Source organism: Herpailurus yagouaroundi, unplaced genomic scaffold (assembly GCF_014898765.1).
Source record: "Herpailurus yagouaroundi ecotype Mexico unplaced genomic scaffold, PumYag 165, whole genome shotgun sequence".
NCBI lineage: Eukaryota > Metazoa > Chordata > Mammalia > Carnivora > Felidae > Herpailurus > Herpailurus yagouaroundi.
In genome coordinates this window covers 15,717,480-15,731,686 of record NW_024412406.1, presented here as the reverse complement: position 1 = coordinate 15,731,686, position 14,207 = coordinate 15,717,480, and the positions used below count along the sequence as shown (strand labels likewise).

At 36.2% G+C, this 14,207-nt stretch overlaps 1 protein-coding gene across 1 annotated transcript in view; it reads left to right on the top strand.

The window, feature by feature from the left end:
• Positions 1 to 14,207, top strand: part of CUNH8orf34 (chromosome unknown C8orf34 homolog) — a 412,431-nt gene that overhangs the window by 137,319 nt on the left and 260,905 nt on the right. Inside the window, 1 exon segment of the mRNA XM_040487647.1 lies at positions 9,818 to 9,990. Coding sequence (XP_040343581.1) covers positions 9,818 to 9,990 — 173 coding nt within the window.

The following is a 14,207-nucleotide window of genomic DNA, read 5'->3' as shown; positions in this document are numbered from 1 at the left end:
CAAAAGCTTGAGAATTTGTACAGAATATTTAATTATTTTAAATCAGTCACATCTTGTAGACTTTATGCTGAAATGGCTTAAAAATATATTAATCAGTGTTGTCCATGAATCATTTATATGACTTTTAGTTAGACATAATGATACTTCATAATTTGTGATATGACATAATACTTCATAATACTACCAACATTTGTGTTGGTTTTCCTTCTATGAATTTTTAAAATTCACTTAATACAAATTTTATACTTATTTTATGAAATAATTATGCTAGTTATTATGGGGAAAACCAAGGAATTTAAGATGTGATCCCAGCCTTTCATGAGCATCTTGATTTATTAAGAAGGGAAAACAGACTTCTGGAGAAGATGGCAGAGTAGGAGGATCTTAGGCTCACCTCATCCCACAGATACATCTAGATAATACCCACATCACTGTAAGTAACCCAGGGAACAACCTGAGAACTGGAAGAACAGACTCTTCACAACGGGACTTAGAGAAGAGGCCACATCAAAAGTGGTAGGAAGGGTAGAGACTTGGTCAGGACCAAGCTAACTCTTAGAATTGTCCATGGCGAGGAGAGACCATAGACACGAGAGGGGAAAGGAGCAGATCCTGTATCAGGCACCCCAGGCATGGGGGACCCACCCTGGGAAGATGAATAGCCATAACATTTGGCTTTGGAAATCAGAGGGGCTTGACTTTGAGAGTTCTTACAATCAGTAGCGCTAAACACCTGGAACTTTAAAAAATCACTGGGCTTGGCTCTGGGAGAGACAACAGATGATAGGAAACTGAGTCCCACCCCAAAAGAGACAGAATAACTAACAGCCCTGTTGAGGTACAGCATAAAAGCAGCAGTTTGGAAAATGCCTGAGATTTATTTGCTAGTCTCAGAACATGTGCTGGAGAGGCAGGGATCTTTAGGAGACTTCTCCAGGAACAAAGTTGCTGGTAGGAACCATTCCCTCTTCCCCTGTCCCCTCTCTGGCCTAGATACATGGGAGCCAGCAAGAACACTCTCCACCTAGCTTGCTAATAACACTATGCCCTGCCCTCACATTCTCCTGTGGACACATTTCTCCAATTCACCCTGGGCAGAAGTCCGTGCAAAGTAGTGCCACAAGCCTGTTAGTGTGCAAATAGCCTTGATGAGAGGCATCACCTCTCCAACATGACTCCAGCCCCTGGGAGAGGGTAAGGTAACCACAAATACTAGTTTGACTGCAGCCCCAGCAGTGGGCTGGGGGTAGACCTCTGGTCTGACTACAAGCCCCACCCACTAACAAAAGTTTCTCAGGAGATAACACAGGGAGAGTACTCTGCAGTTCTGTGTGACCACAATTCTGGCAAACACAAGCCCAAGGTGACCCCACAGTGCCCATTACCAACACAGGGACCAAACCCTGCTCACAAAGGGCAAAGAGAGCCATTGCACATGACAGGACTGAAGGCAAAAATGGCTCAGCCACAATAGAATTAAAAAAATTTTTTTCAAGTTTATTTTTTGAGAGAGAGAGTGTGCACACAAGCAGGGGAGCAGCAGAGGGAGAGGGAGACAGAGGATCTGAAGCAGGCTCTGTGCTGACAGCAGACAGCCTGATGTGGGGCTCAAACTTACAAACTCTAAGATCATGACCTGAGCCAAAGTTGGATGCTTAACTGACTGAGCCACCCAGGCACCCTGTCAGCCACAATATTAAGGCACATGCAGCACACATAGGAGACATCCCTGAAGCACCAGGGTCTGGTAAATAGGAGACATTGTACTACAGGGCACTGCAGGACCTCTCCTTCATAAGGCCACTATTTTGAAGAGCAGAAGATGTAACTGACTCTTCAGACACATGAAAACAGGCACAGAGAGACAGACAAAATGAGGAGACAGAGGGATGTGTCTCAAATGAAAGATCAGGACAAAAAAGCAAGACCAATCTATATGCTGCCTCCAAGAGACTAATTTCGGAGGTAAGACACATGCAGATTGAAAGTGAAGGAATGGAGAAGCATTTATCATGCAAATGGAAGTGAAAAGAAAGCCTGGGTAACAGTAGTTATATCGGACAAAATAGACTTTAAAACAGACTGTAATCAGAGACAAGGACACTATATAATCATAAAGGGAACAATGCAACAAGAAGATATAACAATTATAAATATTTATGCACCCAATATGAAAGCACCCAAATATATAAAGCAGTTAATAACAAACATAAAGGAAGTAACTGATAGTAATACAATACTAGTTGGGGACTTTAACATCCTGCTTATATCAGTGGATAGACATCCAAACAAAATCAGCAAGGAAACAGTGGCTTTGAATGACACATTGGACAAGATGCATCTAATAAATATATTCAGAACATTACATCCTAAAACAGAAGAGTACACATGCTTTTCAAGTTCATATGGAACATTTTCCAGAATAGATTACATGTTAGGTCACAAAACAAGTCTCAACAAATTCAAAAAGATTGAAATCACATCATGCATCACATCTGATCACAATGCTATGAAACTAGAAATCAACCACAAAAAATCTGGAAAGACCACAAGTATGTGGAGGCTAAATAAAATGCTACTAAACAATGAATGGGTCAACCAAGAAATAAAGAATGTATGGAGACAAATGAAAATGAAAACACAATGATCCAAAACCTTTGGGCTGCAGCAAGACCTGTTCTAAGAAGGAAGTTTAAGAAGGAAGAAAAATCTCAACATTACCTTATACCTAAAAGAGCTGGAAGAAGAAGAACAAACAAAACCCTAAACCAGTAGAAGGAAGGAAATAATAAAGAGTAGAGCAGACATAAAGAAACTAAAAAAAGAACAAAAAACAGTAGAACAGATCAATGAAACCAGGAACTGGTTTTTTGAAAAGATCAGTAAAATTGATAAAACTTTAGCTAGACCCATAAAAAAATAAGACAACTAAATAAAATCATAAATGCAAGACAAGCAATAACTGACAGCATAGATTATAAGTGAATGTTATGAAAAATTATATGCCAACAAATTGGACAACTAAAAAGAAATGGATAAATTCCTAGAAACATATAACTTCCCAAAACTGCATCTGGAAGAGAAAGAAAATTTGAACAAAGTGATTACCAGCAATGAAATCGTATCAGTAATCAAAAAGCTCCCAACAGACAAAAGTGTGGGTCCAAATGGTTTCACAGGTGAATTATACCAAACATTTAAAGAAGAGTTAATATCTGTTATTCTCAAATTACTCTAAAAGAGAAGAGGAAGGAAAGCTTCCTAATTCATTCTGAGGCCAGCTTTCTTCTGATACCAAAACCACATAAAGACACTACAAAAAAGAGAACTATAGGCCAGTAACCTTGATGCACATAGATTCAAAAATCCTCAACAAAATATTAGCAACTGAATCCAACAATATGTTAAAAAAATCATTCACCATAATCAAGTGGGATCTATTCCTGGAATAGAAGGGTGGTTCAATATTTTCAAATCAATCAATGTGATATATCAAGAGAAAGGGTAAAAATCATGTGATAATTTCAATGGATCAGAAAAGTATTTGAGAAGGCACAACATCCATTCATGATAAAAATTCTCAACAAAGTAGGTTAGGAGGGAGCACACTTAAACATAATCAAGGCCATATGTGAAAAAGCCACATCTAACCTCATACTCAGTTCTGAACAACTGACAGCTTTCCCTTAAAATCAGAAACAAGACAAGGATGTCCATTCTCACCACTTTTATCCAACATGGTATTAGGAGTCCTACCCATAGCAATCAGACATGAAAAATGAAAACAAACATACATACATACATACATACGTAAATAAATAACTCATCCACATTTGTAAGGAAGAAGTAAAACTTTCCCTATTTGTAGATAACATGATACTGTATATATAAAACACTAAAACCTCTGCAAAAGAACTACTAAAACTGATAAGTGAATTCTGTAAGGTCGCAGAATACATCAATATAGAGAAATTCATTGCATTCCTATACACTATGGACTAATAACACTACACTAATAACAAAGTGGCAGAAAGAGAAATTAGGAAAACAATCTCATTTACAATTGTACCAAAAATAACAAAAGGCCTAGGAATAAATGTAAGCAAGGAGGTGAGGAGACCTATACTTTGTAAACTATAAAACATTGATGAAAGTAACTGGACACAGCAAGATGGGAAATATTTCTTGCTCATGGATTAGAAGAACAAATATTGTTAAAATGTTCATACTACCCAAAGTAATCTACAGATTTAATGCAATCCCTATCAAAATACAAACAACATTTTCACAGAGCTATAACAAATAATCCTAAAATTTTCATGGGACCACAAAATAGCCAAAACATTCTTGAACAAAAATGGAGTAATCACAATCCCCAATGTCAAGATATACTACAATTCTGTAGTAATCAAAACAGTATAGTAAAGGCACAAAATAGGCACGTAGATCAATAGAACAGCATAAAGAACCCAGAAATAAACCTGTGATTCTATGGTCAATTAATCTTTGACAAAAGAGGCAAGAATATTAAATGGGAAAAAGTCAAGAAATGATGTTGGGAAAGCTGGACAGCAACTTGCAAAAGAATGAAACTGGGCCACTTTCTTACACCACACACAATATAAACTCAAAATGGATTAAAGACCTAAATGTGAGTTTTTAAACCATAAAGATCCTAGGAGACAGCTCAGGCAGTAATGTCTTTGATATCATGTGTAGTAACATTTTTCTAGATATGTTTCCTGAGGGAAGGGAAATAAAAGCAAAAATAAACTATCAGGACTACATGGAAATAAAAAGCTTCTGTACAGCAAAGGAGACAATCATCAAAACTAGAAGACAAGCTATTGAATACAAGATATTTGCAAATGACATATCTGATGAGGAGTTAATATCCAAAATATAAAAACAGTTATACAGTTCAAAAAACCAATAATCCAATTAAAAATGAGCCGAAGATTGAAGCATGAAAAGATGCTCAACATCACTCATCGTCATGGAAATGTAAATCAAAACTACAGTGATACCACCTCACACCTGTCAGAATGGCTAAAACCAGAAACAAGAAACAAGTGTTGGCAAGGAGGATGTGGAGAAAAAGGAATGCTTGTGCACTGCTGGTGAAAATGCAAACTGGTGCAGCCATTTTGGAAAATAGCATGGAGGTTTTTCAAGATTCAAAATAGAATCACCATATGACCCAGTAATTCCACTGCTGGATATTTACCTAAAGAACATGAAAACACTAATTCGAAAAGATATATGCACCCCTGTGTTTACTGCAGCATTATTTACAGTAGCCAAATATGGAAGCAACCCAAGTGTCCATCAATAAGATGTGGTATATATAGATAGATAGGCATATAGTGTAATATTACTCAGCCATAAAAAATAATGAAATCTTGCCATTTGCAGCAACATGGATGGATCTATGGGTATAATGCTAAGTGAAATAAGTGAATCAGAAACACAAGTACCATATGTTTTCACTCATGTGGAATTTAAGAAACAAACCAAACAAAAAAAAAAAGACAGAAAAAAACAAGACTTAAATATAGAGAACAAATTAGTGGTCACCAAAGGGATGTTGGAGGGGGAATGGACAAAATAGCTGAAGGGATTAAGAGTACACTTATAATGAACACTGAGTAATGTATAGAATTTTGAATCTGTATTGTATTATACACCTGAAATGAATATAACCCTGTATGTTAATTACAGTGGAATTAAAAAAATAAATAGAAAGTTAAAAAAAGGAGAGAAAACAAATAATGTGGAATATGATCACATGTACTGATAACCAGTGGTGAGAGCAGTTGGATTCATTGTGGATTAGCCAGTGGGAGTGGGCTACTTGGACAGAGTAGGCCTGGTTTACTGTAACTTCTTCTTGGATAGGTTAGCTTTCTGCTGATTGGAAATACTAAGCAAATTTGTGATCTTGGGTGAATTTTTGGCCATAAATGCTTTTCTTATTAAATTTAAACAGACTTGCTTAAGAATCTCAACTCTAGAGACTTCTGATCTTAGGGAGGGCAAAGGAATATGTACTTATACATTTAGAAAAAAATTTTTTTAACATTCATTTATTTTTGAAAGACACAGACGGAGCAGGAGCAGGGGAAGGGCAGAGAGAGAGGGAGACAGAGAATCCGAAACAGGCTCCAGGCTCTGAGCTGTCAGCACAGAGCCCGATGTGGGGCTTGAACTCACAAACCGTGAGATCATGACCTGAGCCGAAGTCGGATGCTTAACCGACTGAGCCACCCAGGTGCCCCAGTACTTATACATTTTTGAGGAATAATTAGTATTTACATTGTTTAGAATTGACATTTAAATTATTTACCATGTACTTAAAATATTTTCAAGAACGTACTGCTTTTAATGTGCATTTTAAAATGTCTTTTGCTATGTAGTGATATTTGTGGTACATTGTATGTAGTGTTAAGAACTGCTTTCTTCACTGAAATCCTTTCATAAAAATTTATGTTTATTATGCTTAATCAAATATAAGTGATACATCCAAGGAAAATTTGCTGTTTTAATCTATTACAAGTAGATAGGTTACATTCAAGAATTTTTATAAATGTAACATTTTAAGAAGGCATAGATATAAAAAGAGCTTTGATCATTCTAATAAATAAGAAAAGTAGAGTTCCGGTTTTTTCACTTGTAAAATGCTAACTTCCTAACTCCTCTGACCTTCTTTGCGGCTCTTTGTATTTCTTTGCCCATCAGCTATTTCCCACTGAATTTCTGCTTTCAGCTACTGTTAAAACAATTTATCCTTCTCTCAGTGCTCTACTCTCCACAGCAGTGACATCTATCATTTTATTTAATTTCCCAGTAAGCGACCAGGAAGTTATTTCTAGAAAATTCTCTGCAGCTCTCAGCTTTTGATCACACTCAACTCTAAATTCTATTTCACATTTCTCATCGATAGTGCCCAAACCCACTCCTTTCTCTTGCCCCCATTCTTCTCTGTTGAGCCTATAACATAAATCTCCAAGCCCAATTCTGCTTCATTACATAAATGCAGTTAATAACACTGAACTAATTATCCAACCTTTTTAATACTCTATCTATAAAATAAAACTTCATAGGATCAAAATTTGCCCCATCAATTCTCTGTTCTGTTACTCTGCGCATTTTCACAACCAAGCATCCACTCTTCCTCAACTTGCTCATTCTTGCTGTTCTTTTCACCTTTTGTTTCACATTTATATCACAAATATAGAAGTGGTTTTAACGTAGTCCACATCCTTAAATAATCGCATCTAGCATATGTACAGAAAACTGTGGTTTAACTGTGCTACCTACTAATTCATTTGATACAGTGGGTTTTGTAATACCCATCTGCACTGTTTTACATTTGGAGAAAGTGAAATTCACAAAATAAATAACATTTCAGACGCATAGATCAAAACTGGTTCTGAGGCTGTGAATGTATTTATAATTTTTTAAAATTCTAAAACAGAACTTTGCCTCAGCTTGCTTTTAAAAACAAATACAGTTTTAAAATTTAACAGTATTGCTGTTAATTTTAATTCTTTTGCTTCAAAGCGTATTAAATTGTTATACCTGAATGTGCCTTTCTTGTAGTTTCAAAACAGTAATTTGATTACATGATTTCACAGTTGACAGCCATAATAGTTCCTTGATTTCCTGACTATGGGAACATAAATACAGAAGGAATTCTGATTATTTGTTAAATTACTAAAATTTATCTGGTATATTTTTATGTGAGCTAGAGAATCAATATTAAGATATATAACTACTTTCTGTCCCTTTATATCACTTGGATATTCATGAAATATGTCCTAATCATATTTCACATGTTGCCTTTGGTATTGTATTTGCAGATTAATTAATATTACATTGTATATTGTTATGCCATATTTTTATTGTATTATATTTGTCTAATATTTTGGAGAATTATAAAAACTCAGAAGGCCAGGTCTGCATCTTTAAGACATTATTCAAAACTTTTGTCATACTAAAAACTATAGCAAACATAACTTAATGCAAGCCTGTTTCTCAGATCAGGATATTTTTAATACTCATTCTTTTGGCAATGAGTTCCTATTAATCATAATATTGCAAAGACATGGAAGGAAGCACCCAAAGAAGAAACTAAAATTACCTGTAGTTCCTCTTTTTAGATCCACAAAATTTTGGTCTTACCATTGTTTCCCCAACAAATCAAGCTGTTTCAGGCACATAGTAGGTCTTAATAAATATAAGAAAATGAATAAATGAGTAGGATTAGTGTATGAATGATGAATTATAGTATAAACTCTGACAATTGGTTTTATTTTTCCTTTTTGTAATGCAAATGCTGTACTTAAACCTTGCTTGTCAAAGTGTCCACTTCAAAGATGACTGTCTCCAGTAAACACATTGTCAGTCACAGTAGACTAGATAAAGAGCCAGGCCACCTCCCCTGACTGAAGCTCTTTGGTGTTAGAGATCTTGGTTGATTTCAAGTACTGACCATTTGGGCCTCTTGTTTTTTCTCTCCTTGTGCTTTAAATTCCCATTCTTCTGTTTTAAATTCACCAATATAGAATGAGCCCACAAAACCCTAGGCTTCCACCCTCAACCCCAATAAAAATGGAACCCCAACATTCTGCTAGCTCTCTCTCTCATCAACCTGTGACCTCACAGTGTGGCCCCAGGTGTGCTGCGTAATTTGCAGGCCTTATATACAATAAACTTTTAATTTTTCTGAGCTTCCTGATGGTTATTGATGAAGGGCATCTTGCAATCATAATAAGAACCACAACATTGGTTATTGATAGGCTGAGATCAGCACAAAACATTGATATACACCCATATGAATTTTTAAAACAAAACTAAAATCATAGAGTAGGCACTGCTTTTAACTGGCCTTTTTTTCTCACTTACTGAGATATCTCTAGCAATGACTCACATCTAGTATTTGAGTACCTTTCAAAGGTTACTAATTTATTTTTAGAGAGAAAGAGAGAGTGAGAGAGAGAGTGAGCGCACATGAGTAGGGCAGAGGGAGAGAGAAAGAATCCTAAGCAGGCTCTGCATTGCCAGTGTACAATATGTACAATAGACTGCACAGAGCTCCAACCCAGAAACTGTAAGAGCATGACTTGAGCTGAAGTCAAGATCTGGAATCTTAACTGAGCTATCCAGGCATCGCTTTTTTAAAATTTATTTATTTATTTTGATAGTAGAACCTTTCAAAATATTAAATGATTTAAATGCTTAAAGTATCATTTAAAGAGCCACATCATACCCAAGTCTATGAAAAAAGATCACTTTAACGTGTTTTGATTAGCTAGCATACCTGTTATTGATATTGCCCTGCTTCTAACCTACACTGGATGGCTCCAAGTCCAAAATGTTTCACAGTTGGAGACAATCCATCCTTCCACTGCTGTCTCTTGACTTTATTCCCTTACCTCACCCCAGTTTCCTCCTAAGAAATTTTTATCATTTCCCAGTAACACTAAGCTCTTTCACTGTGTGCGCCTTACTGCACACTTTTCTTTCTGTCACAAATGCTAGTCTCAGCTCGTCCTTCCTGAGAACACACATGCAGCCTTCTGATTCCAAATAAAAGATTTCATTCCTGGATCCTTTGTCACGGTGACCTAAAGGAGTCAGCACAAATTACAAAGAATAAGTCATCTAATAAAAATGGAAATTTTTAGTCAATTCAGAAAGAAAAAGAACATTTTGATTTATGGAAGTAGTTGAAACTGTAGACAAAATTATTTCCCTGCCGTCCTATTAATAAGAATAAGTGATCTGAGTCAGTATATTCTTTTCTCCTCTTTAGGAAACAGTGGCATTTAATTCTTCTCTTCTGAGACCCCGTGTGATTGGAGAATGGATTGGTCGAGAAGAGAATGATGCTGACCCACTAGCAGCTGAAATGCTACAGCCCCCAGTTCCAAGAAGTAAAAATGAACAATGGGAAAATGAAGACACTAGCTCCAGCCCTGCAGGAAGGTGAGATGAGATGCTTTCCAGGATTCTGAATTTGGTTAATCGTTAAAAGCTAAAGGGAAAATAAATCCAGGTGCATGATTTTGACGATAACTTAGCAATTTTGTATAGAAAATTATGTTGGGTTCCACATAAGATAAAAGTTAATTTCTCTGTTTTAAAATTAAAGTTTTACTAGATTTGCTTTTAGATTTTGGTTTTGATTTTTTCTTTATATCTAAGAATGTCACCATCTCTTTGCTACTAAGACCAAATAGAGAAATAATTTGAAATACATAGGCTGTCAGCCGAGACCCACTATAATGCTGGGCAGGGAGTGACTGATTGTTAAGAACTGGAGATGGAGGGCTTCTCATTTACCAGAGAGATGTAGTTGGTTATTAGGGGAAATAAAATTATTAAATGTACAATAGACTGCACAAAGCAGAAGAGAAAATACAAGAGAATACAAGAGAAATACAAGAGAATACAAGAGATATTAAATACAAGAAATTTACAATACAATACAAGAGGAATACAAGAGAATACAAGAGAAAAACCTTAGTTTAGAGCCACTTAGGTTTGGAGCTGGTAACTATGTTTGAACATAATTCTTTAAAAAAAATTTTTTTTATGTTTATTTCTTTTTTGAGAGAGAGAGAGAGAGAGAGAGAGCGAGCGCAAGCTGGGGAGGGGCAGAGAGAGAGGGAGAAGGAGAAAATCCCAAGCAGGCTTTGCACTGTCAGTGCAGAGCCCAATGTGGGGCTCAAACCCACAAACCCTGAGATCATGACCTGAGCCAAAACCAAGAGTTGGAATCTCAACTGACTGAGCCATCCAGGTGCCCCTGATTGAACACAATTCTTTTCATTTGCTGTGTTTAATTTTTGAAGTATTTATCATTTGTAAATTTGTAAGTCTGTATTTCACTTACTCAGTCCTATGATGACTCAAAATGGTGGTGGGAGATTTGCCTTAACTTTCCATATGCTAGTAGAAGTAGGGTAGTTTTGACACCTGGGTAGTCCAGATTATATTTATTAGAAAAAGTGCATTCAGAACAACCTTTTTTTTTTTAAATAGCAATTGCAGTGAATAAAACCCGAAATGAAAACTTCCACTAGGAAGTTGGAGTGAAAAAGCATTATGGAGGCAAGACTTACACAAGACTGAGAAAACAGATTTAAATACTCCTGAGTTAAAATGTGACAGAGCTAAAACTTTCTTTGGGTGCTACTAGCTGACCACCACAGAAGAGATTTTCCTATTGATAGCATGGCCACAGTAACTTTGTATTTCCTACATTAAATTTAGCAGCAACCAATAACTATTCTTTCTCAAGGAGAAAATTGTATTTTCTACAATGTAATAGCTTTCAAGGGTTTTTTATTTTGACTTATCACTTGACTAGAAGGAAGGAAATTCAGAATTCTCATTAATGTGCTTCAAGGCATATAGAAAATTGATTCTATTTCCATGAGAAATAACTTTTAAATTATTTAAATAGTCCTATATAAGGAGAAGGAAACCATTTTTAAAAATCCATTTACCTTCTTTTGTGAAATGCCAGATCAATTTCACCTGTCAATGAGGGTAATTTTATTTTTAATACCAGACTTATGAAACCCACTAGACCTTTATCTTTATTTGTTGCCAGGTCTTTAATGTAAACTAGAGAAATGTCAACTTTCATTTTGCTTTCATTTAGTCATAATAATAATCGGAGCTATTTATTGCAAATGTTAGTGCTTCTATTTTCTTCCCAGCTTCAGTGAGCTCTGATTCCCTCTTGAATACCCAATAAAAGGGAATCTTTCCTTCAATACTAGTCAAATTCCTTACCCAGAAAACTCAATCCATGAAGCTCTCTTTCAAATATTTGTTATGAAACGTCATGTTTAGTTTTATTATTCTCTGTTTTTAAATTATGAGTTGAAGTATTACCTGTAAAATGAAGAAAGGTGCAATCCTGCCCCGATGCCCCAGCAGAGCAGAAAGAATGCATGTGTGTCTGAACTTGGCTTAAAAAATAGTGACAAACTATGGGTGGGAAACTATGTCTCTCCTATCTTCTTTTTTTTTTTAATTTTTTTTTTTAACATTTATTTATTTTTGAGACAGAGAGAGACAGAGCATGAACAGGGGAGGGGCAGAGAGAGAGGGAGACACAGAATCTGAAACAGGCTCCAGGCTCTGAGCTGTCAGCACAGAGCCCGATGCGGGGCTCAAACCCACGGACTGTGAGATCATGACCTGAGCCGAAGTCGGACGCTTAACCGACTGAGCCACCCAGGCGCCCCTCTCCTATCTTCTAATACAAAACAGGATTTTGAATTTATACCAGGAATTCACATAGCATTAGATTTTATTTGGAGGAATAAAAATGGATTGGGGGAAATTTTTTAATGACTCTAGAGGCTATAACTAGAGTGTTAGCTTTTGTTTTTAGTAATGAACTTGTAGTATAACTTACCAGTCTTAAACATTAACAGACTAAATTATATTATAGACTTCGGTAGGAGATTTAATTTTCAAAGATGACTTCTTCCATTTTTCTCTCCCCTACTGGTCCTGGATCATTGACATTGCCAGTAGACATCTGTTATGTGAGTGAAGGAGGCACATAGAAGGCTGTTAGTAGATATCTGCTAAATAAAGCTTATTTATAAGAAGGATTGTTTATAGTCTATCTGAACTTTTTGCCCCTTCCTATCACAGTTTTTCCTGTTGTTAATTGCTCAACTCTTATTTGAGTGGCTGTTATTATAACACTCTATCTTTAGTACATAGCCAATTTTTTTCCTAAGGTCCTGCATACAGAACATTGTATGAAGGGGGTTAGCAACTTTAGCATACACATTTGTCACCTGAATGGTTAAGTTGGTGAAAATATGAAGGCAGTTATAAGGGCAATATGGAGAAACTAAGAGGATAAGACAAGAGCTACTGACCTGGAGTTCATGACCCCTACATGGTCTCTGATGGATCCAAGAGATCTGTGAATCTCTTTATATTTGAAAAAATTTAATGTTTATTTATTGTTAAGAGACAGAGACAGATCGTGAGCATGGGAGGGGAAGAGAGACAGGGAGACACAGACTCCAAAGCAGGCTCCAGGCTCTGAGCTGTCAGTACAGAGCCTGACGTGAGGCTCAAATCCACAGACTGTGAGATCATGACCTGAGCTGAAGTCAGACACATAACCGACTGAGCCACCCAGGTACCCCTGTGAATCTCTTTAAATGAAATTATGTGGAAAATGGGGGCACCTGGGTGGCTCAGTCGGTTAAGCGTCTGACTCTTGATTTCGGCTGAGGTCATGGTCTAATGGTTTGTGAGATGGAACCCTGCATCCAGCTCTGCACTGACAGCGTGAAGCCGGCTTGGGATTCTCTCTCTCCCTCTCTCTTTCTGCCCTTCCCTGCTTGCATGCGTGCTCTCTCTCTCAAAAGAAATAAATATTTAAAAAAATAAATTATGTGGAAAGTGTTCTGTGTATGTGCAGATGGGCATTTTCTTTCTTAGATTCTCTAAGGGTCCTATTAAGGAAGGTTAAGAAAGAAATTAAAACATCTGAACAAGAAAAGGAACAGGGATTTATAAAAGAAAGAGGTGAAGGCATTGGGAAATGATTGAAGGCTTTCTGAGATTGTTAGATACTACCAGTTGGCATCAATTGTTATGGCTTGTCTAACCATTTAATGGGAAAGCCTATGTGTTGATTGCACATTTAGAGTTATTAAAAATAATCACACATTGATAATACAGATGTAAATAAAAATTGAATGTAATAAACATATAATTGTATGTTAAGCCATTTTAATTAAACGTTGCAATAGCTGGGTAATGGATTTCCTAAAATTACTAGCTAAATCGTAATATGCATTTGTAAATAGGCTTATCAAGCCTTGAAAGCTTAATGAAACTCCTCTGAGCTGAATCACTTTATTAAAACAAGAATATCAATACATATTATAAGATCTGGTAAATTGACTTTGTTAAGTGAACATTGCTATCAGATGGTAAATATGCCATAAAATGAATAGAAAATCTTACAATTTAGAAATATATATTAAATATTTTTTAAAAAGCTAAATTCACTTTCCATTAAGAAATGCTTCTTTTCATTAAAGCTCATAATTGCTTGTGAGATCTCTGTTAATGAAGCCTGAAAATGTTCCCTTCCTCTTGGAGCTTCCTCAATTGGCAGCAAGAGACAAATAATAAACAAGTAAATAAAT